Consider the following 24,275-nt stretch of genomic DNA (forward strand, 5'->3'; position numbering starts at 1 on the left):
TTGCAGTTGTCATCAGAAAGGGTGTGACACAGGTGAGAAGAGGAACAGAAAAGCATTACCGTAGTTATGCTTTCTGTGTGCATTTGAGAGAATGAATTTAACAGAAGCATCTTTAGTTCAGTCATTCTAAGGATGATGAGAGACTGTACATTTTTTAGAACAGTGGCACTGCCCTGGGAGCACCTTCACTGTGTTCTGTCCCCATATACCTTTCCTCTGTAAGAATAAGCTTGGGGGGGGGTGTTTGCAAGTCGGAACAAAGCAGAAGCCACACAGTGCTAATTGGCTGCCTCCTGTGTGATGTCTCCAAGACATCACACATGCCTCCTGTGTAATGTCTCCTCTTCCTATCCTCAGAGCCATTTTGCACTGCAAAAAAAGCATTTCCCTTTGAAAGATTTATAAGGCAACAAAGGAATGGATAAATCACAAACATGCATGCAGAGCTTTAAAAGGCTATTGTAAAAGCTGAACAATTTGCCTGAAGCATGGTACAAGGGATAAGATGGACAGCTGAGCCAGGATTTGATTTGCTGGGATGCACAGCTGTCATTTCAGCTGCAAAGTTGGAGGAAGCCAGGCTCCTGTTATGATTGAGGGATATGTGGACATGTAGTTTATGTTGTGTTTGTCTTCATCACCACTCATTTAATGTTTTGTCTGTCTTCATCAGCCCTCCTTTCATGTTATGTCTGTCTTTATCCTAAAACAGCATTCTAAGCATGACGGTGATCTTTGGCGCATCACCACACAAATATTAAATGCTGAAAGTATTTTTCAGAGCAAATAAAAACTCAGTGCCTTCAGCATGCCAGTGCTTTTGCACTCAGTGTGCTGGGGTTCATTGTGTGAGGTCTGTGTTACTAAGCTGTTTGTCAGTCAAAGCGCTAGCATTCAGAGCTGATCCACCATATCTCGGAGACACAGAACATATGCAAACCTATCACTGTCTACCTGCCACTTAGGGAATCCACCCCTTTTCCTTCTTATACATTTCTTTGCTTGCAGTATACACCAGAGCTGTATAAGAGCTGTGGAAGGAATTTTGCTTTAATTTAAAAACCTTGGAAGCAGCACCTCGTGCTTGGAACATTTCCCCATTAAAAATACGGTGGGTCTGCAAAGAACAAGCAAAGCAGAGTCGTGTTATTTGGTGCAATGAAGTGGAATGATCTAGACATTTTGGCTATGATATAGGACACTAGAGATTGGGGTTTGTTTTCTTGTACTAGAACATCTTAAAAACAAAAAAGTATTACCAAGAGCATGTTTTGCTATGTTACACATCATATGCTTATTTCCTTGACTGCAGTCACCTGCAGAGCAGATCAACAAAGAATCTTAAGCAAGAGAGAACAACTTATCTGAAGCATGGTTAGCCTAAGGCAAAAATGATTCATCCATATCAGAACATATATGGTTCCCATTATTTTCATATCTCGATGTCTCTCAGCTATTTAAAACTGAGACATTACAATTATATCTGTATCAGTTCCTTCTTCCTCAGACTGTAACATGAAGGGAAAATACGTTCACTAGTGTATACAACTCAGAGCGGGGAGGAGGATTTACTTGATTTGCAAATCAATCAACCACATTCCACCCCACAAAGCTGTGATTTTTGCTAGGGCATTTTGTGCTCCAGTGAAATGCAGGCATTAAACAAACTGCCTGCCTTCTCATAAATTCACATCACATGCTATATGAATAATGCATGCCACATTGTCCTTAGTTTGAAACACAGGCAAACCCAGTCTAATAATTTCTGATTCAATTATAGACTGTTAATACATAGCACACTTGTTCTATTCAAATTAACAATTTTGGGAGAACAAATTGGTGAGTAAGAAATACTTTTCTTAAGCTGTATGATTGAATTCATCAGATTCTTTTTAGGAGTCAAGGAGTGACAAAGGCAGAATATAGAAAAAGTAGAAGTTACAGAGAAAGTACTGCAAGATTAGCATTATTAGGTTGTATTAGACTTTATGTTCAAATTACTTTCCAAACTGCCAAATCCTGCCCACACTATACAAGTACACTTGGGACAAAATGTTCATCAAGTCATCCAGGTCTTAAGACTTGCTGTGACGGTACATCACTACATAGGATGAAGAACTAATACGTCTTCTATAGATCTATAGTGGTGCAGTTGTACGAAATATGCTTTTCTGCTAGCCTTGCAGGTATGTTGTACTGCCCCAAGAGCATCACCAGTTTAGAATGCATATAGAGTAAAGAGTCCTGTTATTTTGTCAGTCTTACTGCTAGTCATCTTAAGTGGCACAGCGGGGAAAAGCTTGACTAGCAAGCAGAAGGTTGCTGGTTCGAATCCCCACTGGTACTATATCAGGCAGCAGCAATATAGGAAGATGCTGAAAGACATCATCTCATACTGTACAGGAGGCGGCAATGGTAAACCCCTCCTGTATTATACCAAAAGAAAACCACAGGGCTCTGTGGGCACCAGGAGTTGAAATCGACTAGACGGAACACTTTACCTTTACTGCTAGTTTATATATTCTGTGCTTGAATTTCTTAGTCTATACTTTAGAATTAGCTAGAAGTATCTGATCATATAAGCAGAGATCTACTAGTAGAGACTAGATAGTAATCTATGTATAGAAGATTGATTATAGAGGTCTTCCCCCTCAGCCAATCCTGAACTGACCCTTTGTCTGGGTAAGTTTGATTCTCTTGCCAATCAAGGCTCTGGCATAGTTAGGAACCTTCCAAGAGAAAGCCTTGTAGTTAGTTAAACCACAGTCTTTTCACCTGCCAAATGATCATTCATCCTCCACAATTTACAAAAGAATGCCTCTCCACTCATTTTCAACTTCACCTAAATCCTGAAGCTGTACTTCAGAACATTTAAGTCTCTGCTTAAATTTGGGAGGAATACTACTCGTTTGGGAGGAATCTGTATTATTAATTCTTCAAGACGGGCCATGCGTGGGGACGTGGTAGAAAGGAGGCGATTGGCTGACAGAGTTTGCAAGCAGAAGCACCTGATTGGGCAGTGGGGATTCCATATGCAGATAGGGAGAAGGAGCCTGTGAGAGCAGAAGCACCATGGTGATTGGGCAGTGGGGATTCCATATGCAGATAGGGAGGAGGAGCCTGTAGCACTGTGGTGATTGGGCAGTGGGGATTCCCTATGCAGATGAGGAGGAGCCTGTGATGGTTAAGGTCAGTTGGAATGCAACTGTTACTGGTCAGAAGATGTTCTTGATTGTAGAGGAGAGGAATCCATATATTTAAAAGGATTGCAGGCAGGGGTCTACAAAAAGAGGAGTCGTGAGGGAGGAAAGAGCCCCTTCAGGAGAAGGAGGATGCCGTTGTGTGAATTAAATGAGGAAACAAGATGAACAAAATCTGTTAACTCAGGGAGGGAGGAAGAGAGAGAAAAAACATGAAGGGAGGGGGAAGAAAGAGTGGTGAAGAGCAAGTGGAGGAGAGAGAAAGAGAAAAAGACGGGAGGGGGAAGAGAGACAGAAGGAAGGGCAAGGGAGGAGCCTGAGCCTGTCAGCAGCCTGAGGGGAATGAGCGGCCATGGAGGTGAGCAGATGGCGTGCAAAGCCCTACCAGCCGGGAGGAGGAGGTTTGAGGCGGCAGTGGAATAGCCTAGCCCTGGCCCACCCAATGGGGAGAGCTGCGGGGGGAGAGAGCGAGCAAGCTGCGGGGGGAGGGAGCGAGCAAGCTGCAGGGGGAGGGAGCAAGCGAGCAAGCTGCGGGGGGAGGGCAGGAGCGAGCTGCGGGGTGAGAGAGAGAGTGAGTTGCGGGGGGAGAAAGCGAGCAAGCAGTGGGGGGAGGGAGCGAGTGAGCGAGCTGCGGGGGAGGGAGGGAGTGAGTTGAGGGGGGAGAGAGCGAGCGAGAGAGCAAGCTGCAGGGGGAGAGAGCGAGCGAGAGAGCAAGCTGCGGGGGGAGAGAGCGAGCGAGAGAGCAAGCTGCGGGGGGAGAGAGCGAGCGAGAGAGCAAGCTGCGGGGGGAGAGAGCGAGCGAGAGAGCTGCGGGGGAGGGAGGGAGCGAGCTGTGGGGGGAGGGAGGGAGCGAGCTGTGGGGGGAGAGAGGGAGTGAGCGAGCTGCGGGGAGAGAGAGAGCGAGCTGCAGGGGAGAGAGCAAGCAAGCGAGCTGCAGGGGAGAGAGCAAGCAAGCGAGCTGCAGGGGAGAGAGCAAGCGAGCGAGCTGCAGGGGAGAGAGCGAGTGAGCTGCGGGGGGAGAGAGCGAGCGAGAGAGCAAACTGCGGGGGAGAGAGCGAATGAGAGAGCAAGCTGCGGGGGAGAGAGAGAGCGAGTGAGTTGTGGGAGAGAGAGAGAGCGAGCGAGCTGCAGGGGGAGACCGAGCGAGTGAGCAAGCTGCGGGGGGAGAGCGAGCTGCGGAGGGGGAGAGTGAACGAGCTGCGGAGGGGGAGAGCGAGTGAGCAAGTTGCAGGGGGAGAGCGAGCGAGAGAGCAAGCTGCGGGGGGAGAGAGAGAGAGCGAGCTGTAGGAGGAGAGAGAGAGAGAGAGAGAGAGCAAGCTGCGGAGGGGGAGAGCGAGCGAGCTGCAGAGGGGGAAAGCGAGCGAGTGCGCTGCCGGGGGGATGCCACAGGCTCAGTGCACAACTGCACAGATGCTCTGTGTGGGATCAGCTAGTACTACTAATTAAAACACTCTTGGAATGAGGAGACAATAACTACTAATAAATATAAGCCCAATCACTGCTAATAAATATAAGCCAGAGTCAAAACTGAATGGCTTCGTATAGAACATTGTTAATCAAGTTCCACATAGAGGTGTTACTATGGGGGTGATTTTTGGCATCCATCCCATTGTGACACCCAAATGAAATGTGGCTATGTAAACCTCTTTGACAACTTTTTCATTGAAAAGCGGTATATAAATAGTAGGAGTAGTAAGGCTAGTAAATGAAATTATCCTGTGGTAGAAAACAATGGTGGTGCCAATCTTTTAAAAGTCTCCTCCTTATTACTAGCTTGCTTTCTTGTCTAAGGCTTACTGCTTTTATACATAAAACCAGCTTTCAGAGTGAATGAATTTTATATATGAAGAAAGGCCCACAACCACGAAGAAAAGTTGCTCAACTCCTGCCCTTGGATTGATGGGAAGGCTCTAAAGCAAAGGTGGCCAACCTGAGGCTCTCTAGCTGTTGTTAGACAAAATAAATGCTGGGAATTGTTGTCCAATAACAGCTGGAGACCCTTCTCTAAAGTAGGGATATGCAAACAGGTTCAATGTTGAATGTGTTCAACGTCGAACCAGTTTGGTTCAACTGTTTGGGGTTGAACCAAACCGCCCCCTGTTCAGTCTGACCCCAGACCAAATCCCCTCCACTGGCCAGTTCGGGGGGGTTCGCAGTGTAAAAAATAATAATTCCCAAAACTTACCCCCTCTGTGGGAGTTATCTGAAGTGGTGGGGTGGAGGTTGGCAGAGGTTCCCCCTCGCCCTGCCAGCCTCCCATAATTTCAAAATCAGCCGTTAGGCCATTCTTCATCCCATTTTGGGGCCTTTCCCCCAGAATGGTGGCCATTTTAGAGGCTGCTGGGTCTGAGCAATGGGCCTCTGCATGGCCTGGGTCATGCCAGGTCATCAGGCAGAGGCCCATTGCACAGGGCGGCGGCCTCCAAAATGGCCGCTGTGTTGTAGGGAAAGGCCAAGATAACTCCGATAACTCTCCAAAAGGGGATAAGTTTGGGGAAACAATTTTTTTTTAAAGCTCGCAACCCCCCACCTCCAGACCGGACTGAACCCGGGAGTGGGGCGTGTTCTGAGGGGATGCCAGACCAAACTGGCGCAGTCCAGTTCTATTCTAGCTCGAACTAGACCAGACCAGCTGGTTTTGTGCACACCCCTACTCTAAAGGATAAGAGTGTAGTACCTGGATGGGACGATTGATCAGATGAAACCATCCCATTTTTGCTTGGAGGCAGCCTAGGAGGTATATACAGGAAAGCAGGAGTTCTCTCATTTGATCCATTAGAAACATCAACAACTGGAACAAAGAAAAAAGTGCAAAGTAAATCAGAAAGCATCCAAGATGTCATTGTTTATGTAAATAACTTTTTGCAACATATATATCCTTGGGGTTACCACTACGAGATTAAAATGTAAATAATGATTCAGCAATGCATGGATACACAGATGAAAACAGGTGATATTTGGTTTCTCCTTATATAATAAGACTGAGGCTGACACATTGATGCTGGTGCTGATTTAGAGTACCTATACCTATGAATGTATTTATGTGGCAGTGCCTTGAAGTTCTGCAGGAGAAAGGGGTCCTTAGAAGAGGTGACTGCAGAACCAAATGCCTTTGTCACTCTTGCCAACAGAAAGATGCCTTAGAGAGCGCCTTCTTTGGTATGATCCCCATCACTCGTTGAGGTCATCTGGAGAGGTCCGTCTCCAGTTACCACCGGTACGTCTGGTGGCAACTCAGAACTGGGGCTTTTCTGTAGCTGCTCCTGGTCTATGGAATGCACTCCTGGCAGATATCTGCAGTTTAGACTCGCTGTCAGCCTTTAAGAGAGCCCTAAAAACTTATTTGTTTGGCCTGGCCCTCCAAGGCTTGTAAAGTGTTGTTTTTAAAAAGTATTTTAATTGGTTTTAATCATTTTTGAACTGTTTTTATATTGTTTTTAGCACTGTGTTTTGAATTGTGTGTTTTTATGTCTTTTTAAAAGTTGTTGTACACCACCCAGAGCCTCTGGATGGGGCAGTTTATAAATGTAATAAATAATAAATAAATCATAATAATAAAGATAATGCAGCAGTTGCATAATGTATGCTTCTGCTTCTTCCATCATAGCGAATGTGGTTGGTCTAGACTAGAAGGCCAGAAGAGTAATCACTGATATTCTTTACTTCCCCCATTCAGCAACACTTTTTTCTTGTATGTACGCTAATAAACAAACTCCCATGATTCAGACTTAATTAAAAGCGCCATCTCAGTACCAAAATCACTATCTTTGAGACCACCATTTGTCTGAAAATGCCCGCTTGGGCCAGGACCTCATCTATTTTCTGTACAGCTCATGCTGTGGATAATAAACAGAGGTTGAGCAGAAGTCATTCTGAATGCTTCCAGTGTCACCCAGGCCACTTGCTTGGCTCAGTTCACACTGTTTTTACACATGTCCCAGTGAGTAGTTTCCCTCTGGACAACTCAGCTTCTAGGTCCTGTCTTTGCATAGGCTCTTGTAGTGATGGAGGGAAACAGGACTGAACAGGATGACTTTTTCAGCTCCCTTGCTACTGGCTTTTTAAGTTGCCAATCTGTCCATTTTTTACTTTTATTTATTTTATTATATTTATACCCTGGGTTTTTTGGCCAAGTGGGTAAAATTGAAATCCATAAGACTTCTACGGGTTAACCAGTACTGACTTCGGAAAAGTCAGTAAACTCCAGAATCTTCCAAGCATTGCCCTTTACTCACTGGATTTGCCGGGATCAACTCATAATCCAACCCAGTTGTGCTCTGGGCAATGCTCATGAACCACAAGATTCTGCCATGGCTCCTTCTGTTACTCTTCTGGATCCATCCAGTCTCTGCTCCCGCCTAACATTTCTCCAGGCTCTGCCTCAGCATCACCTCTGACAAGATCTTCCCAGGTTCTAACTTCCCTGGTCTTGCTTCCTTGCCACGCTCAAGAGGTATTTTTTAAATCAAAAGTTGGCAGTCCTGGGTCTTGTATATTCTAGGTAAGAACAGTGTTACTGATCCTCTTTGACAAAAATACTGAGGCTATTCTCACAACCGCTAGAAAGCAGGCTAAGGGAGCCCAGCTTGCTTTCCAGCAGCCGTGTGTTGAAACGGGAGCCACGCAGTTCCCAGCAGAAAACCCCTCTAAATACCACCCCCACCCCACCGTTAAACAAGGTTAGTGGAGCGAGCACTCTGCTAATCCCATTTCCCTGATTGTGAGTCAGTGTGGCGTGGCTCCATGATGCAGTGACTCATGAGGAGATCCCCGATCAGGAGGCTCCAACAAGCCTCCCAGCATGAGGGTCTCCCCAGAATGCCACATGCACTTGCACGGGGCATTCCGGGACTTTGGGGGCTGGGCAGCCCCAATCCCCGCCACCCCAACCAGCTCTGACAGAGCCGGTTACTGTGTGGGCAGCCGATCCGGCCACCCAGGGCTAGCTCCATGATTGTCTGTGGGGAGAGTGGGCCAAGCCCGCTCTCCCCACCAAACCCTTCTCAGTTCTCCACACTGCTCATGTGGAGAGCCGCACAGTCTTGCTGAGATTCTCCATCGCTCCCATTCAAAACTGTTGTGATAGGCGACTCTGCTGAAAGGCTCATGTCCAGCTGCCCCACAAGAGGTTCAACATCACAATTATTCTGCCTGGAAATTGATCTAACCCTTATCCTGAGTCATGATTTCTTACTTCCAAGTAGCCTGATTAGTTATAATGGATGCCTCCCAACTTTCTAGACTACAGAACTTACAATAATTTTATATTTCACTTCAGGGGAGTACAGTAGTGAACCCCAAGCATGGTGCCCTGTGCAACTGCACAACTCCTGAGTATGTGAGTTACTATTTAAGAAAAACCAACATTTCAGACCCAACGCTAATGATGATCCAAATGTCAACATCTCAGTTATCAGCATTTCAGATGAAAAGGCACACTGTAACTGACCTAAAGGCAATCATCACAGGTCTCGTACTGGTCAAGGGTGTTTTACAAGTCAGCTTCCCACAATTGTCAAATCTAGTTTTGTTTTGTTTTTTTGTTTCTTGTCAGCTGTCCTTGGGAACACAATGCTTGGGTACATAGAAAACCAATGTCTTCTGTCCATCTAAGCCAAACACAGTGGTTCTATTTGTGAATGTAGTTGAATATCTAGGAATATGTCTGTAGTTGGTTGCTCCACTGATGCCAGGCTTAATGAAGCTGCCATTGTGTGGTTGCTGCTGTTGTGGTCTTTAGGCCTTTGCTCTAGTGGCTAAAGATCCCAGCTTCTGAAAGTTCAGATGCTTTTGAATGATTTACTTATTGCAAACACTAGATCTGATGTTGTGGGAAGGGCTAGTTTCACCGACTCAAACTAGGGAATATAGAACTATGCCTTGCCTCAGATTACTTTTCTGACACTATCATCTTTCAAGGTCAATTGAGCCTGCAGGGAAACAAAACTGAAGTTTCCAAAGAGAAACAGAGTATTCTCTCCTGTACCCAAAGGCTTAACACAGAAATGGGATAGAACTTACTCCACCATAGGAAGTCCATTCATTTCTGGGATTGCTTCCCCCATAACTGACTTACAATGGGAATGGGATAGAAATCACAGGACGTCCATTCATTTTGAGATGGCCTTCTACCCTGTGTCATACTTTCATAAATGACATAAATATCATAACTGATGAGGGGGCATACTTGTGAATATATCACGGACCAGACTGCAAATAAGAGTTTGACAACAAAAGCATAACTGGGAGTGCAGTGGTTTGCTTGCTATACACCTTTATGCAGCTGGGGGTAGAAATCTACCCCCAAAGCCAGATCAGGGTTAAAGACCACAGTGGCTATATGGTAATCATAAACTATGGCTAGATAAAACATTTAAGGCAGGTTCAGGTGACCTACAGACAGGGGTGTAGCAAGGTTGGAGTGGGCCCACAGACAAGATTTTTAAATGGGCCCCCCCTCACTGAAGCTCAGCTCATGAAGTAAAGAAATCTTAAATGAGGCTGAATAGTGGTAACAAAAAGCATAGTACCTCCAGGTCTTAACACTCACATCAATTTCAGAGGATGAATACAACTGAAGGAAGCCCGGGCAGGTGTGCAGCTTGGGGAGTCATGTGATGTGTCTCTGGGGGGGTCACCCAAGGCAGTGGGCCCCCAGACAACTGTCTCCCCTTGCCCTATTATAGTTACGCCCCTGCCTACAGAAAGTAAGGTGGAGGGAACCAGAGATTCCAAAGGTGCCCTCCCAGTGTGAGCCAGTATTTCCCACAATTTCTGTGTTGTCCAAACTTGGAAATGTTGGGTTCTCAATGCTGGGTTCCCTACTTTGCCCAACAATTGTAAGCAACATTTGAAAACTAGGTGGAGAATGCCAGGCGGCAAAAAGAACCAACATTGGCAACCTAATATGGCAGGTTCAGGTGACATAAAAATAGCCGGAAGTTGCAGCTCACACCTGGAAACCTGTGGTTTCTACCATCATCTTTCTTTCCGCAGGTTGTCTGAAGTCACCCAAATTCCTAGGTGCATGGTAATATCAGTTTTTTCTTTTTTCTTTTAAATAGGCACCAGCAACAGTACTGTGCTGGGGGTGTATAGGGCCAGTTGCTCTCCCCCTGCTAAATAAAGAGAATCACCACTTTTAAAAGGTGCCTCTTTGCCCAGTTAGCAAGGGCTAAAGAAAAGGACCTAAAGCCTAAAGGAAAGGACCCAAAGAAACGCCATATTTCCAACCACAAGAATCACATTTTTGGGGCACTCAGGAACCTGATACTTTCCCACTTCTATCATAAACAAAAGATATACAGTTGTCAAATACACTCCCTCCATATGGCTACCTGGTCTTTTTTAATGCCTTCAATAATTATCTGAGAAAGAGATTAAAAAACAAGTTGTTCTAGTAAGAACTAATCAGCCTACGTTCCTTTTACTGTCTCTACAACTGGACTATATTTGGTTCAAATGGTGGTTCACACATTAGATCTCTTGCACCTCAAATGTTCAAGCATCCACCATCTTGGATCGGGGTGGATGACATCATTACAAACTACACAAATGAGGTGTCCCTGGGTGTTGTTTTCTACAACTGAACCAAATTTAGTTCAAATTGATTCAACAGTCATCAATTTAGTGCACTTGTGCCTCAAATGTTCACATGTCCACCATCTTGGATCAGGGTGGATGACATCATCACAAACTACACCATTGGGGTAGCCCTATGTGTCCATACAGCTGTAGCAAATTTGGTTCAAATCGATTAGATTGTCCACAAGTTAGGGCACTTGCACTTCAAAAGTTTATGGCTCTGTCATCTTGAATCAGGGTGGATTACATCATCGCAAACAACATCACTGAGGTGTCCCTGAGTGTCACTCACTACAACTGTACCCCTTTTTTTGTTCAAATCCGTTAGACAGTCAACAAGTTAGACCACTTGTTCCTCAAATGCTCACAGGTCCGCCATCTTGTATTGGGGTAGATGACATCATCACAAACTACACCACTGAGGTGTCCCTATGTGTTCCTACAGCTGCAGCAAATTTGGTTCAAATCAGTTAAGTGGTTCACAAGTTAGCCCACTTGCACCTCAACTGTTTACGCATCCACCATCTTGAATCGGTGTGGATGACATCATCACAAACTATGTCATTGAGGTGTCCCTGTGTGTCACTCACGGCAACTGTACCCAATTTGGTTCAAATGGGTTACAGTCCACAAATTAGCCCTCTTGTGCTTCAGATGTTCACATGGCCACCATCTTGAAATGGAGTGTATGACATCATCATACACAACACCACTAGGGCATCCTTATGTGTCCCTACAGCTGTAACAAATTTGGTTCAAATCAGTTAAGCCCACTTGTGCCTCAAAGGTTTATGCATCCACCATTGGGGTGGGTAACATAATCATAAACTACGCCATTGAGGTGTCCCTATGTGTCCCTACAACTGTACCCAATTTTTTTCATATTGGTCCAGGCGTTGCCAAGTTGACAGGGGTGGGACACACACACAAACATGGATGGACAAATGCACAGAATGCCGGGCGATCTCATAAGCCTACTGAAAAGTAGGCTAAAAAATAAATAAATCTAGAACAATCTCAAGCATCAACAGAAGAATAACTAGGATAAATTAGATGCACAGAACAAACAATACAAATTATGTTTTCTTATATGACAAATATGGTGTGTGGGAACCAGTATGAATGAAACAGGACACCTCACACCAAGAAAGAGCCTGAGATGCACTAAAGTAAAGCTGAGGCTTGGCTAAAGAAACAGTAATGAGATAGATATTAGCATGCTTTAAAATGTGCCAAAATGATCTAACCGTATGCCTTTCTTTTGGTAAAAGAAGATGTATTTTTCACGCAGCACAAAGGATTTAATCAACTGAGATATTTCCCTGCATTATGAAATTGTACAGAGATTTCTGAGTTGATGTGGGTGTTATAAAGCAACAGGCATAATGGAAGAAAAATAGAGGAAAAAATGTCTTTATGAAATGTTTGTGACAAGCAATAAATATTAATAAGGTGTGCTGATTCACATATCTGGACTACATTAGCAATGATGGAAAAAATAACAAGGGTGAAAGTGGGCAGGAACAGACAGGTATGTAATACCTGGGAATGTTATGAATTCCTGGCAAAGCATTGTGGCCACATTTATCACCGAGTTTAGCAAACTGGTGGAACATTCAGGGTTCTGAGAAAAGATTTTACTCTGCTTTCATCATTGGAAAAAGCAGCAACATAATTTGCTCTTCAAAATGTGTGTGTGCCTGGATAAAATTTTAAAAGCTGATTATAACTAGAGTTATTTTAAAATTTATTTTGAAAAAGTAGACACATCGTATAGGCTGGATTGTGGTGGGATCTGACCTGCAAGCAGCTCTCTCAAACCAAGGACTTGGTTGATTGCTTGGTTGATTGCTTGGCCGCAGGTCTCCTGCCCACTTCCTTTTGGCAGCTTAACCAGAGAAAACTGATAATCAACCAGTAGCTTTAGCTTAGCACATGGGCAGGGGGCAGGGAGGGGCTGACCTCACTTTCATTTTCATCACTAGAAGTTACAAATCCTAGGCCTTCAGAGAGCTGATAAAGAAGGAATGCACTTTATGGTTTAAATAGAAGCTGAATTGCAGTGGCTAGGGATGGATGTACAAGGCAAGATAAGAGCCTGGTTTGTCTTTAATAGAAGTGGGCATGCTCTGTGGGAGTGGAGGTGTGAGTTTTGCCTGATAAGAGAGCTTCAGGCTTTTGAGAGGCAAAAGACATGCGCGTTCAAAATAACACTTGTACCTTTTGATTATTTATAGCCTCACTTCCTTTAGGTGGGGATAAGCAAAGAGAAAATCCCTGTGACTCAACCTCTTCATTTTGCTCTGGCAATTTGACATTTTGGGTAGCTCTCAGAACAAAAATATTCTCTCCCCACTCTCAACCCGACACTCCCACTCCCACACCCCACATGCTTTATTATTAATATTTCTGTATTACATTTATATTCTCTAGAGAGCTCAAGGTGGCATACATACATACCAGTCAGTGACTTGATCCAGACCTGTTAAGCTTCAGCAAAGTTTTATTTATTTATTTTTATTTTATTTTATTAAAACATTTCTATACCGCCCAAAACTTAGGTCTCTGGGCAGTTTACAATAGAATAAAAACAAAGTAAAACATTCGTTAAGACAAAAATGGGGGGAGGGGGCGAGACACACAAGTTGTAGGAGGAGAGGAGAGCTGGCCTTGTGGTAGCAAGCATGACTTGTCCCCATAGCTAAGCAGGGTCTGCCCTGGTTGCATCTGAATGGGAGACTTGATGTGTGAGCACTGCAAGATATTCCCCTCAGGGGATGAAGCCATTCTGGGAAGAGCAGAAGGTTTCAAGTTCCCTCCCTGGCTTCTCCAAGATAGGGCTAAGAGAGATTCCTGCCTGCAACCTTGGAGAAGCCGCTGCCAGTCTGTGTAGACAATACTGAGCTAGATAGACCAATGGTCTGACTCAGTATATGGCAGTTTCCTATGTTCCTATGTAGTATCATATGCCTTTAGACCAAGGGTAGGCAATCTTGGCTCTCCAAATGTTGCTGAGCTACAACTTCCATCATCCCCAGTCACAATTTATTGTGGCTGGGGATGATGGGAGTTGTAGTTCAGCAACAGCTGGAGAGCCAAGGTTTCCTTTAGACCCACCCTTGGTCTATTGTTTATATGGACATGGAAGACTATCATGTAGGACAACGGTTGCTTCCATTCTAGGGCCCATCAGCACTACTGAAACATTGCTTTTCTGCACTCTGCTGGAAGCAAAACTAAAATAGTGGCTTCACATGGCACTAACACAACACCATTTGATGTTAACATAGCTTAATGTTATCCAACAATAGGGGGATGCATGTCATGACCCCCACATCAGCAGTAGCTCAGAGTCTGTGGCCCTGTGAAGGGATGGGGGTGGGAAATCAGTCAGGCTGGAAGAGCCAGCCTTGAACCCAAGCCCAGCCCTACCTGGTATCAGGCAGCAACAGTCTGAGTCTGCCAGTCAGGAGATCCCAGAGCCAGAAACCCCAGAATTAAAGACCCCAGAGCCAGTACTCACTGAGCTTATGCCTGCAGACAAACCATCTCCTTCCATTCCAAGTACCTTATCCTTCCCCCAAGCGTGTACAGCTGCAACAATAGGCCAGGAAGGACATGATGGAGCAGAAGAGGAGTGCAAGACTCCAGGCCAGAGAGCTAACCTTTCAAATCGCTCTACTCCCCAGGCAGATAAGTGGTGCCTGAGGGTGGGGGGTGTTAGTCTGGGTCTGGAGATATTTAAAACCCCATTCCAGCTCTGGACATTGTTGGAACAAGCTGCTCACTTGAAGCTCTCCAGAGTTCTACAGCCTTGTCTTGCCTTGCCTTGCCACCTCATGGGTTCTTGCCTGCAGGATAGGACATGGCAGTGGAAGAGAGAAAATTTGTTCATTTTCATTTCTTTAGTTCACCATTTGATTTGATTTGTTATTGTTTTCATTCATGTTTGTTTTTCCATTCGTTTTACATTGGGTTGGTCTAGATCAGGGATTCTCAATGTTGGGTCCTCAGATGTTATTGGACTTCAACTCCCATAATTCCCAGCCAAAGGCCACTGGGCTGGGGATTATGGGAATTGAAGTCCATAACATCTGGGGACCCAACGTTGAGAACCCCTGGTCTAGATGACCCACCAAGAGTCCAGTTCCTGGGGAATGCATGCTCCCAGCAGGCATATTGCCTGAACTCATCAACCTCCAGTTCCCGAGCCTTTCACTCAACATTTGCCCAACATTTTCCAACCAATTTCACATGTAAGTAAAAAATGGGCAGAACATGTTGGGTAAATGTCAGATGGAAGGTATGGGAACTGGACATTGGTGGGTTCAGATGACATGCCTGCTGGGAATGTGCACTAGACTGGACTTCGGGCAGAGCATCGGAACCTGCCCACCAATTTCAAGGGGGATACATCCCATCTCCAGATGCTTGAAATGTTGGTACTTTTCAACCAAATTGCATGAAATTTGCAAGGACTGTACAATTTCTTTAGGGCATTACACCTGTCAAAACTTATAGACAGGGGATAAAAGGATCACAGGCAATTTGAAAAGAGGCACATTAGAAGATGTGTGTTTATTTCAGTGACAGAAATCTAGCAGATATTCTGCTGCTTACAACCTCTGTCTTTTCCATCCAATTATTGTGAAATTTTGAAGAATCCTAATATTCCCTTAAGGCATCATACCTGAAAAATGTCAGATATACCAGGAAAGGTTTCTTATATTATAGGCAATTAAAATTGCTGCACGACTGGTACAAGTTTAGCATTCATTTCAATGAAAGAGACTCTGTGGTTGTTCTGCAGATAACTTTTCCATCATATTGACATGACATTTTTGGGTATTCTACTAGTCCATTAAGACACCACATCTAAATAATTTCAGGAAGATGGGACAAAAGTTTCTCAAATCCCCACTAGTATGTTTCCTAGACTATGGGAAACACCTATATCTGGCAGCAGCGATATAGGAAGATGCTGAAAGGCAATTTCAAAAGGCACACAACCACTGCATTGACTTCAATGGGGAAGGCCCAGAAGGATTTCTGCTGCTTCTGACTTCTGTGTTTCCCACACTATTGGCATTAAAGTGCTAGACATTTTACAGCCCCTTTAAAGTATCATACCTTCCAAAAAATTTTCACAGAGAACAAAAGTTCATCATTTTATAGGCAATTTAAAAAATCATACTGCCACCTAATGGTGCAGTGGGGAAATGACTTGACTAGCAAGCCAGAGGTTGCTGGTTCGAATCCCCGCTGGTATGTTTCCCAGACTATGGGAAACACCTGTATCTGGCAGCAGTGATACAGGAAGATGCTGAAAGGCATAATCTCATATTGTGTGGGAGATGGCAATGGTAAACCCATCCTGTATTCTACCAAAGACAACCACAGGGCTCTGGAGTCGCCAGGAGTCAACACCTACTCGACGGCACACTTTACATTTACTTACTACTACAAGTGTATTGACTTTAAAGCAGCAGTGGGTACTGGTGTATAGAGGAGGAAGAGGAGGAGGAGAAGGAGGGTATTGTGCCAATCATGTGTACAGAAAGAAGAGCAGCAGAATGGCAAGCGCAGCAGTGGCACCAATTGGACTGCCCCACTTTTTAACAAGTAGAAGGAATTTTAAGTAAGATTCCTGGCATTCAAGCTCTCTGAATCTTGGCAGGTATGCTACCCTAAGGAAGAATTATAATCGCTGCAATTTTCTTGGAATTTGGTTGGAAAACACCCAAGTTATAAATATCAGAGAACTCTTCACTGAAATTAAAGAAAAATGAAAAACAAATGAAAAGCAGTGGCTTTCCATTTATTTTTCAATTCTCCCATTCACTTTCAAAAGGAAAGCAAATGAAAGTGAAGGGGGGAATTTTAATTCCCATTTGTTTTGAAAATGAACAAACATACCTTTCCAACAATGCCCTCCCCGTGGTCAAGATTCTTCTACACATGCAAGTCCTGTTCAGCAAAGATCCCCGGTAATATTAACTAGCCGACCCCGCACAGAGCATCTGTGTGGCGCTTGGGAGCCAGCTGTTTCCCCCTTCCTCTTCCTCCTGCCCCGGCCCCTGATCTCTCCCCCTTCGCTCCAGCCCCACACTCTCTAGCCCTCCCCCCTGTTCTCCCCCCCACCACTGAGCTGCAGCAGGCGGCCAAAAAGGGCCCCACCGTCCACCTGCCGCCGCTGTTTCCCCCCCCCTCCCATTTGCCTGCTGCCACCACGGCTTTTCTCTCCTTTCCTCTGCCCACCCGCCGCCACTTTTCTTCCCCCCCCCGCACACCACCACTTTTCTCTCCCCCCATCCACCACCGCTTTTCTCTCCCACCTGCCCGCCAGCCACCGCTTTTCTCTCCCGCCTGCCGCTGCTGCTTTTCTCTCCCCCCCTCCGCCCGCCACCACTGCCGCCACTTTCTTCCCCCTCTCCTCCTCCCTCCTCACTCCACCGGGCCTCTTGCCAGACCTCTTGCAAAGTGTTGCGAGAGTTCCGCCACCAAATCCTGGACACGCATGCCAGCTAAGAGAATTAATTATTAATTAATTGAGAAACTTCCTCTTTTTATTGCTTTCTGTCCAGTGCAGCTGAGGGATTATTGATGAACTGCCCCTTAATTTTAACTGTGCAGCAAAATATAACTAAAGGCCAATTCCATGCTTGGAATCATTAGGAACAGGATTGAAAATAAAACAGCTAATATCATAATGCTCTTGTACAAAACTATGGTGCCGCCACATTTGGAGTACAGTTCTGGTCACCATACCTCAAAAAGGACACAGCAGAACTGGAGAAGATGGAGAAGAGGACAACCAAGATGACCAGCCAGGGGCTTAGAGCACCTTCCTTACAAGGCAAGACTACAACACCTGGGGCTTTCTAGTTTAGAAAAAAGATGACTGAGGGGAGACATGATAGAGATTTATAAAATTATGCATGATGTGGAGAGAGTGAATAGAGAGACATTTTTCTTCCTCTTGCATAACTCTAGAACCAGAGGTCATCCCATGAAACTGATTGCCAAGAAATTTAGGACTGAAATAAGGAAGTATGTTTTCACACAACACATAATTAATCTATGGAATTATCTGCCACAAGATGTGGTGACAGCCAGCAGTCTGTATGGCTTTAAGAAGGGCTTAGATACATTCATGGAGGACAGGTCTATCAGTGGCCACTAGTCTGTTGGCTATAGGCCACCTCCAGCCTCAGAGGCAAGATGCTTCTAAATACCAGTCGCAGGGGAGCAACAGCAGGATAGGGGGCATGCCCGCAGCTCTTGCCTGTGGGCTTCCCAGAGACATCTGGTGGGTCGCTGTGTGAAACAGGATGCTGGAATAGATAGGCCTTGGGCCTGATCCAGCAGGGCTGTTCTTATGCTCTTATTTCAATACAAAAGTAATTTTTAAAAAGTGAAAAACAATGAAAAGCAACCAGGAAATAAATCTTTCTACCTCCAAGGAATAAAAGCTGATTAGATGGGGGTGGGAGGTGGAGTGAATTCCTCTTAGACTTGGAGGCCTAAAGATTCAACAGCAAAGCAGATTTCAATGGTGCCATAGCTCAGTGGTAAAGCATCTGTTTTGTATGCAGAAGGTTCCAGATTAAGTCTCTGGCATCTCCAGGTAGGGTGGTTGAGAAAGACTCCTGCCTGAAACCTTGGAGAGCTGCTGCCAGCCAGTGCCTGTCTAGACAATACTAAGCTAGATGGAGCAAGGATCAGACACAGTTAGGGTTGCCATATTCTGACTCTGCAAATCCGGGTGCCTAATTTGAATATTATGTAAATTGGCTTGCACATAAATAAGTTACCCCTGCTAACTTGGCAAAGAGGCACCTTTTACCGTGGTGATTCTCTTTATTTAGCAGGGGGAGAGTAACTGGCCCTATCCACCCCCAGCGCTGTACCTGCAGTGACTGTTGCCGGTGTCTATCATTTCTTGTTAGATTGTGAGCCCTTTGGTGACAGGGATCCACCTTATTTATTTATTATTTATCTATCTACGTAAAACACTTTGGAACCTTTTGTTGAAAAGCAGTATATAAATTGTTGTTGTTGCTGCTGCAGGGCAACCCTAGACACAGTATAAGGCACCTTCCTATGTTTCTATGAAATATCTGAGAACTCGGGGAGACATGTATGCATCTCCCCTCCCCCAGTTACCCTTGTGTCTGTTGTCAGGACCCAGAAGCTTCGGGAGACATTCTATGGATAGGAAAGCTCTGACCAGTGAGGGGCTCTTACATCCTGATGAACTGTTTAATTGTATTTTTAAAATATTGTAAGCCACCTCAAGAACTTCAGTTAGTAGGCAGGGTATACATATTTTGAATAACTGTATATATAAACACATTAGGATCAATTAATCACTAATCCCTCCCCCAGTAAAGAGGAAGCAAAGTAGCCCTATCCCCTGTCTCCACCCAATTACAGGTAAAGGAGAGGGAGGAAGAGGAGAGGGCAGGGGGCTCCGACAGAATGTTAGTGTCTCGCAATTACAGGACCTGACTTAGCAGTGGGAGGGACCAACATTGCCCCTCCCAACACTCCTACTGTCCAATCGTATCATGTCTTTTTGGAATCTGACATTTTCAGCCATACACCGAGCTACTGGTGAGCAATGAAATTGGAAACCATGGTTGAGAAGGCCTGGGAGTCAAATTTGTTTAGGAGATTGAAGCCTAGACCTTTTAATGTAGCTTCATAAAGGCATCTCACTGACTACAGTTGGAACAACAAAGACAGAGGGAGAAATTATTCTTAACCACAGAAGATAAATGGTGCACAGTGTGTGTGTGTGTGTGTGTTCAGAATACGATGTTTTGATATCACATACCTATAGACAGTTATTTGAATCATGCAATACTGAAATACTCATACATCTATAAACAAAACCAAAACAAATAATGATTTTGAATGATTTATTCAAGGAGTTTCAAAACAGCTTTCTAAACATTGCTGGCAAACTTTCTTACAACTCACAATTAAACCCCTGAAGGAAATGTAAAAAGTGTAAAGATTGTGGATTAAATTTCAGATTGCCAAATGCATTTCGACTTGGTAATCTTCTTCAGTGCCTTAAATACAGAGAATAGTGATTGAAGGAGCTAAACCACTATTTCCCATAATTCAGCCACTGAAGGTTTCATTTACAGAGGTCATTCACACAATCAAAAACTGTGTTCTACCTAGGTTTGGGAGCTGTATGTGCTTCCAACCTTTGGTTGTGTGGAAGCAAGGTAGAAGGGAAACCTGGGTAGAAGTGATTGTGTGGAAGCAAGGTAGGAGGAAAAGCTACACAGATTTTCCTCCTACCTTGCTTCCACACAACTGAAAATTGGGAGCACACACAGCTCCCAAACCCGGGTTGAACACAGTTTTTGATTGTGTGAATGACCTCATAGATTTGCGGATATATTTATGAAAAATTTAGTACTGTTTGATTCAAATAAATCTGCCTATAAGTACATGATAACAAAACATTCATTCATTTTAAACCCTGATTTCTGTTTTATTTTTATTCAATTTGGCTATAGTTGGATACAAACTGTTAGATTAGATTAATCTTTGGCATGTTTCAGAAGTGACAGAATATCCTGTTAGATCAATTGCAGGAGAGAGAGCGCTATTGAATATATGAGAATAGAAGCACATACCAGACTCCTTCAAATAATCTTTTATTGCTAACAACTCACTGGAAAGGCCCAGGGTAGAAAAAAATTAAATTGATGAATTAATAGATACAACTCATTTCGTTGTACTATCTCTAATTATTGCCCATCTGACTAGGAGTATTCAGGCCCTTGAAGAGATAATACAGGCTGAACCACTCACACAAACCTCCACTGGGGGAAAAAATGTTTCCTTCATTTCTCTCTTACATGGCCTGTTTCATCCTGAGGACTTCTTGGCTTGCCTCTTACAGAGGTGGCACACAAGAGCAACCTTATTGAAATACCCATGTTCTTCCCTCAAAAACAAGGAGTTTCTCCTCTAATCCAATCTGGTTCAACTAGAGGAACAGCTTCTTGTTCCTGAGGAAAGAACATCTAATTGCCATATCCTGGCTTTGAGAATTTGAAGTGAACAATGATCGCTTTAGGTAAATGTCTGCTAAATGACAGGTGTTTGTGGTTTGGGTGGTTGTTGTTTTTTAAGAAAAATGAGCTGATGATTTTAGACATCTCCAAAGACAAGTCTTTAGGGAGAGTAAGTGGAGATATTCTGCTGAACACTGCCTTGAGCTTTCCTGGGAAACAGAAGAGCTGTTGTAAGTGCTTAGTAGCTAAGATGTCAACATTACATCCCTTTGGGCTAGCTTCTACTAAAACAAACTCTAATGATAGGAATATCACCTTCACAGTAAGAAGGAGATATATGCTTTATGATGAATATATCTTAATGATAATCTCATATATGCCCTTAGATGCCTCCCTGGCAATTCCAGGCAATTTGGAGGTGGATTTGGACAGACAGGCAGAGTGGTAGTTATTATAAACAGAAGATGTGTTAACTAGGGGTGTGCACGGACTGTATGCTGCAGTTTGGTCCACATTCGAACTGTTTCCTCTTGGGAAACAGATTCAGATGAACAGACTGATGTGGGTAGAGTGTATACTTCTAATCATGTTTAGAATTCTGCTGTACCTTCCTTTTGTTGGAGATCTAGTTTCAGGGTGCTTTCCAGATTACACCCTGCAACGGGGTCATGGCGGATCTCGGAAGTGTGCTTCCACACTTCCTGTGTTGTGCCACTGCAGTCCCTACGCTGACAGCAGGGTGCTGTTCACATTTCTGATGCCTTTTGAATGTAATTGCTGCAATATAGCAATAGCAATAGCAATAGCACTTACATTTATATACCGCTCTATAGCCGGAGCTCTCTAAGCGGTTTACAATGATTTTAGCATATTGCCCCCAACATTCTGGGTACTCATATCGTGCTATGACATCATGCATCTGGCGTAAAAAGGTTGCTCTATTTCGGGTTGTTAGTTTCTACGAGATTGCTCCCCCTGCTGTTTGCTCCCCCTGCTGTTTTTATTCGAACTTAATTCTTAAGTTCGAATAAAGTTATAATCCTTCACCTTTGACCCATCCCTATGTGTCTTTACACCTCTAGCAAATTTGGTTCAAATTGGTTAGGCGGTCTATAAGTTAGCCCCCTTGTGCCTCAAATGTTCACATATCCGCCATTTTGCATCAGATTAGATGACATTATCACAAACTACACCATTGAGGTGTCCCTGTGTGTCCCAACAACTGTACCAAATTTGCTTCATTTTGCAAAGCCATTGTACCTCAAACATTTATGTGTCCACCATCTTGGATTAGGCATTGCAAAGTTGAAAGGGGGAGACAGACAGACACACACACAGACACACAGAATGCTGGGTGATCTCATAAGCCTACTGAAATGTAGGCTAAAAAGACAGGTAAGAACATTCCATACATTTTTTCTATGACAACCTTTGCTCTCCTACCTTTTAAAGCCCTCTGTTTATGGGCATCTTCTTACAAGCATCCTCCTCCAGGAGGAGAGAGTGCTCAGAGTTCTTTCGAATCCTGGGCCTAGCCCGCAGATGCCTCCTCCAAGTGGCAGCCACTCAGGGGACAGGGTCAAGTGAGAGAGCACAGCCATAGGTGGAGGGGGGGGAATAAGAGAGAGTGCACATGCAGCCCGCGTGGGGTCTGCTGGCCTCACAACTTTGCCAAGCAGCAGACATACTGCCACTGCCAGCAGACATACTGCCACTGATTGGGGCAGGTGGGAGAGTGAGCATGCTGGGCTTGGGGAAGAGCAGGGATGGGATGACCGCCCTGGTCACCCCACCCAAAGGGCAGGCCTCAATACAGTAAAATATGCAGTATAGACATGATATTTAAGGCCACTACTTCTGTATTTTACCAAAGAAAACCACAGGGCTCTTTGGGCGCCAGGAGTTGAAATCGACTTGACAGCACACTTTACCTTTACTTTACTTCTGTTACAGTATATATTTCAAGGAATTTGTGTTAAATAAGGTCATACTTCCTAATGACCTACAGATACCAATTTTGCATCCATAATCCTGCCACTGAAATTAGCTGAATTTAGTTAGTTTTTTAAATAACTAACTCATTGAAATTCTTTTTTTTTTGTTGTTTGGTTTTTAGAAGGACTTCTGAATATAATTATAATATTTTAACTGTTATTGTTCTCAATAGATATTAAACACTCAATAATTCCAAAGCAACATCATGTCCAGGAAAAGCAAAAGATCTTTCTCAGATTCAAATTTACTGTGATTCAAATTTACCATAAATGATCATTATTCTATAGAATGAATAATGTTTGAAGTTGAAATCCTATAAATTCCAAACTATTCTTTTACTTCCCTTTTGCAAACATAGTAATACAACATTCTATTTCATATATTTAATGTCTTGAACTTTCCTATAAATGTAATATAAGCAAAATGACTTTGCTTGGTCAACAACAGACTTCACCTACTTGTTTATATAAAAGTAGCTTCTGTTGGTTTTTAAATGGCAGAGATGTTTTTGGTTAATTGTACCTGATAATTGGGCAAAGTTGTACCTTTTTAAGGTGGTGGCACTCATATTTGGAAAGGAGAGAGCAACATTCCTTATTCAGCCCCACATAGCATCCCTCCAGTGGCTGTTGCTGTGTCTATTTTGTGTTTCTTTTTAGACTGTGAGACTCTTTGGGACAGGGAACCATCTTCTCATTTCTTTTGCTATGTAAAGCCTTTTGAGAACTTTTTAGTTGCTTGAAAAGTAGTATAGTACTTACATTTATATACCGCTTTTATAGCCGGAGCTCTCTAAGCAGTTTACAATGATTTAGCATATTGCCCCCAACATTCTGGGTACTCATTTTACCGACCTCGGAAGGATGGAAGGCTGTCTCAACCTTGAGCCCCTGGTCAGGATCGAACTTGTAACCTTCTGGTTACAGGGTGGCAGTTCCCCATGGGTAGCTTCTAGGGACACCAAAGTGTTTTGGGTGGTAGTAGGACATGATCAGGGGCATAGCAAGGTTGGAGTGGGCCCAGAGACAAAATTTTAAAATGTCCCCCCTCACTGAAGCTCAGCTCATGAAGTAAAGAAATCTTAAATGAGGCTGAATAGTGATATCAAACAGCATTATATATATATATATATATATATATATATATATATATATATATATATATAACTATAACTGCCTCCCCTTGCCCTATTATAGTTACACCCCTGGGCATGATGGGTGCTACCTACCACCCAACCCACAAAAGAAATGGGCAAGCAGGCGATATTAAACAATTTTTTTAACCTTTTCCCCAAACTCCAAGAGGATTCCATGGTGAGTGGAAGTGACAGTGACAAGAAGGATGGGCAAGCGGGCGACTGTTCCTCATTGCCCGCCTTCCTTCCTTGCTGCTGGTTAGAGGCAAGTAGAGGTGGTGGCAAAGAAGGTGGGCACATGCTCCCTGTCACCTGAAC

General features: G+C 44.0%; 1 protein-coding gene across 1 annotated transcript in view; it reads right to left on the reverse strand.

The window, feature by feature from the left end:
- LTK (leukocyte receptor tyrosine kinase) overlaps window positions 1-24,275 on the reverse strand; it is a 175,383-nt gene that overhangs the window by 98,751 nt on the left and 52,357 nt on the right. Inside the window, exon 2 of the mRNA XM_053284560.1 lies at window positions 5,878-5,991. Coding sequence (XP_053140535.1) covers window positions 5,878-5,991 — 114 coding nt within the window. The remainder of the gene's footprint in view (window positions 1-5,877; window positions 5,992-24,275) is intronic.

This window comes from Hemicordylus capensis, chromosome 1, assembly GCF_027244095.1.
Source record: "Hemicordylus capensis ecotype Gifberg chromosome 1, rHemCap1.1.pri, whole genome shotgun sequence".
NCBI lineage: Eukaryota > Metazoa > Chordata > Lepidosauria > Squamata > Cordylidae > Hemicordylus > Hemicordylus capensis.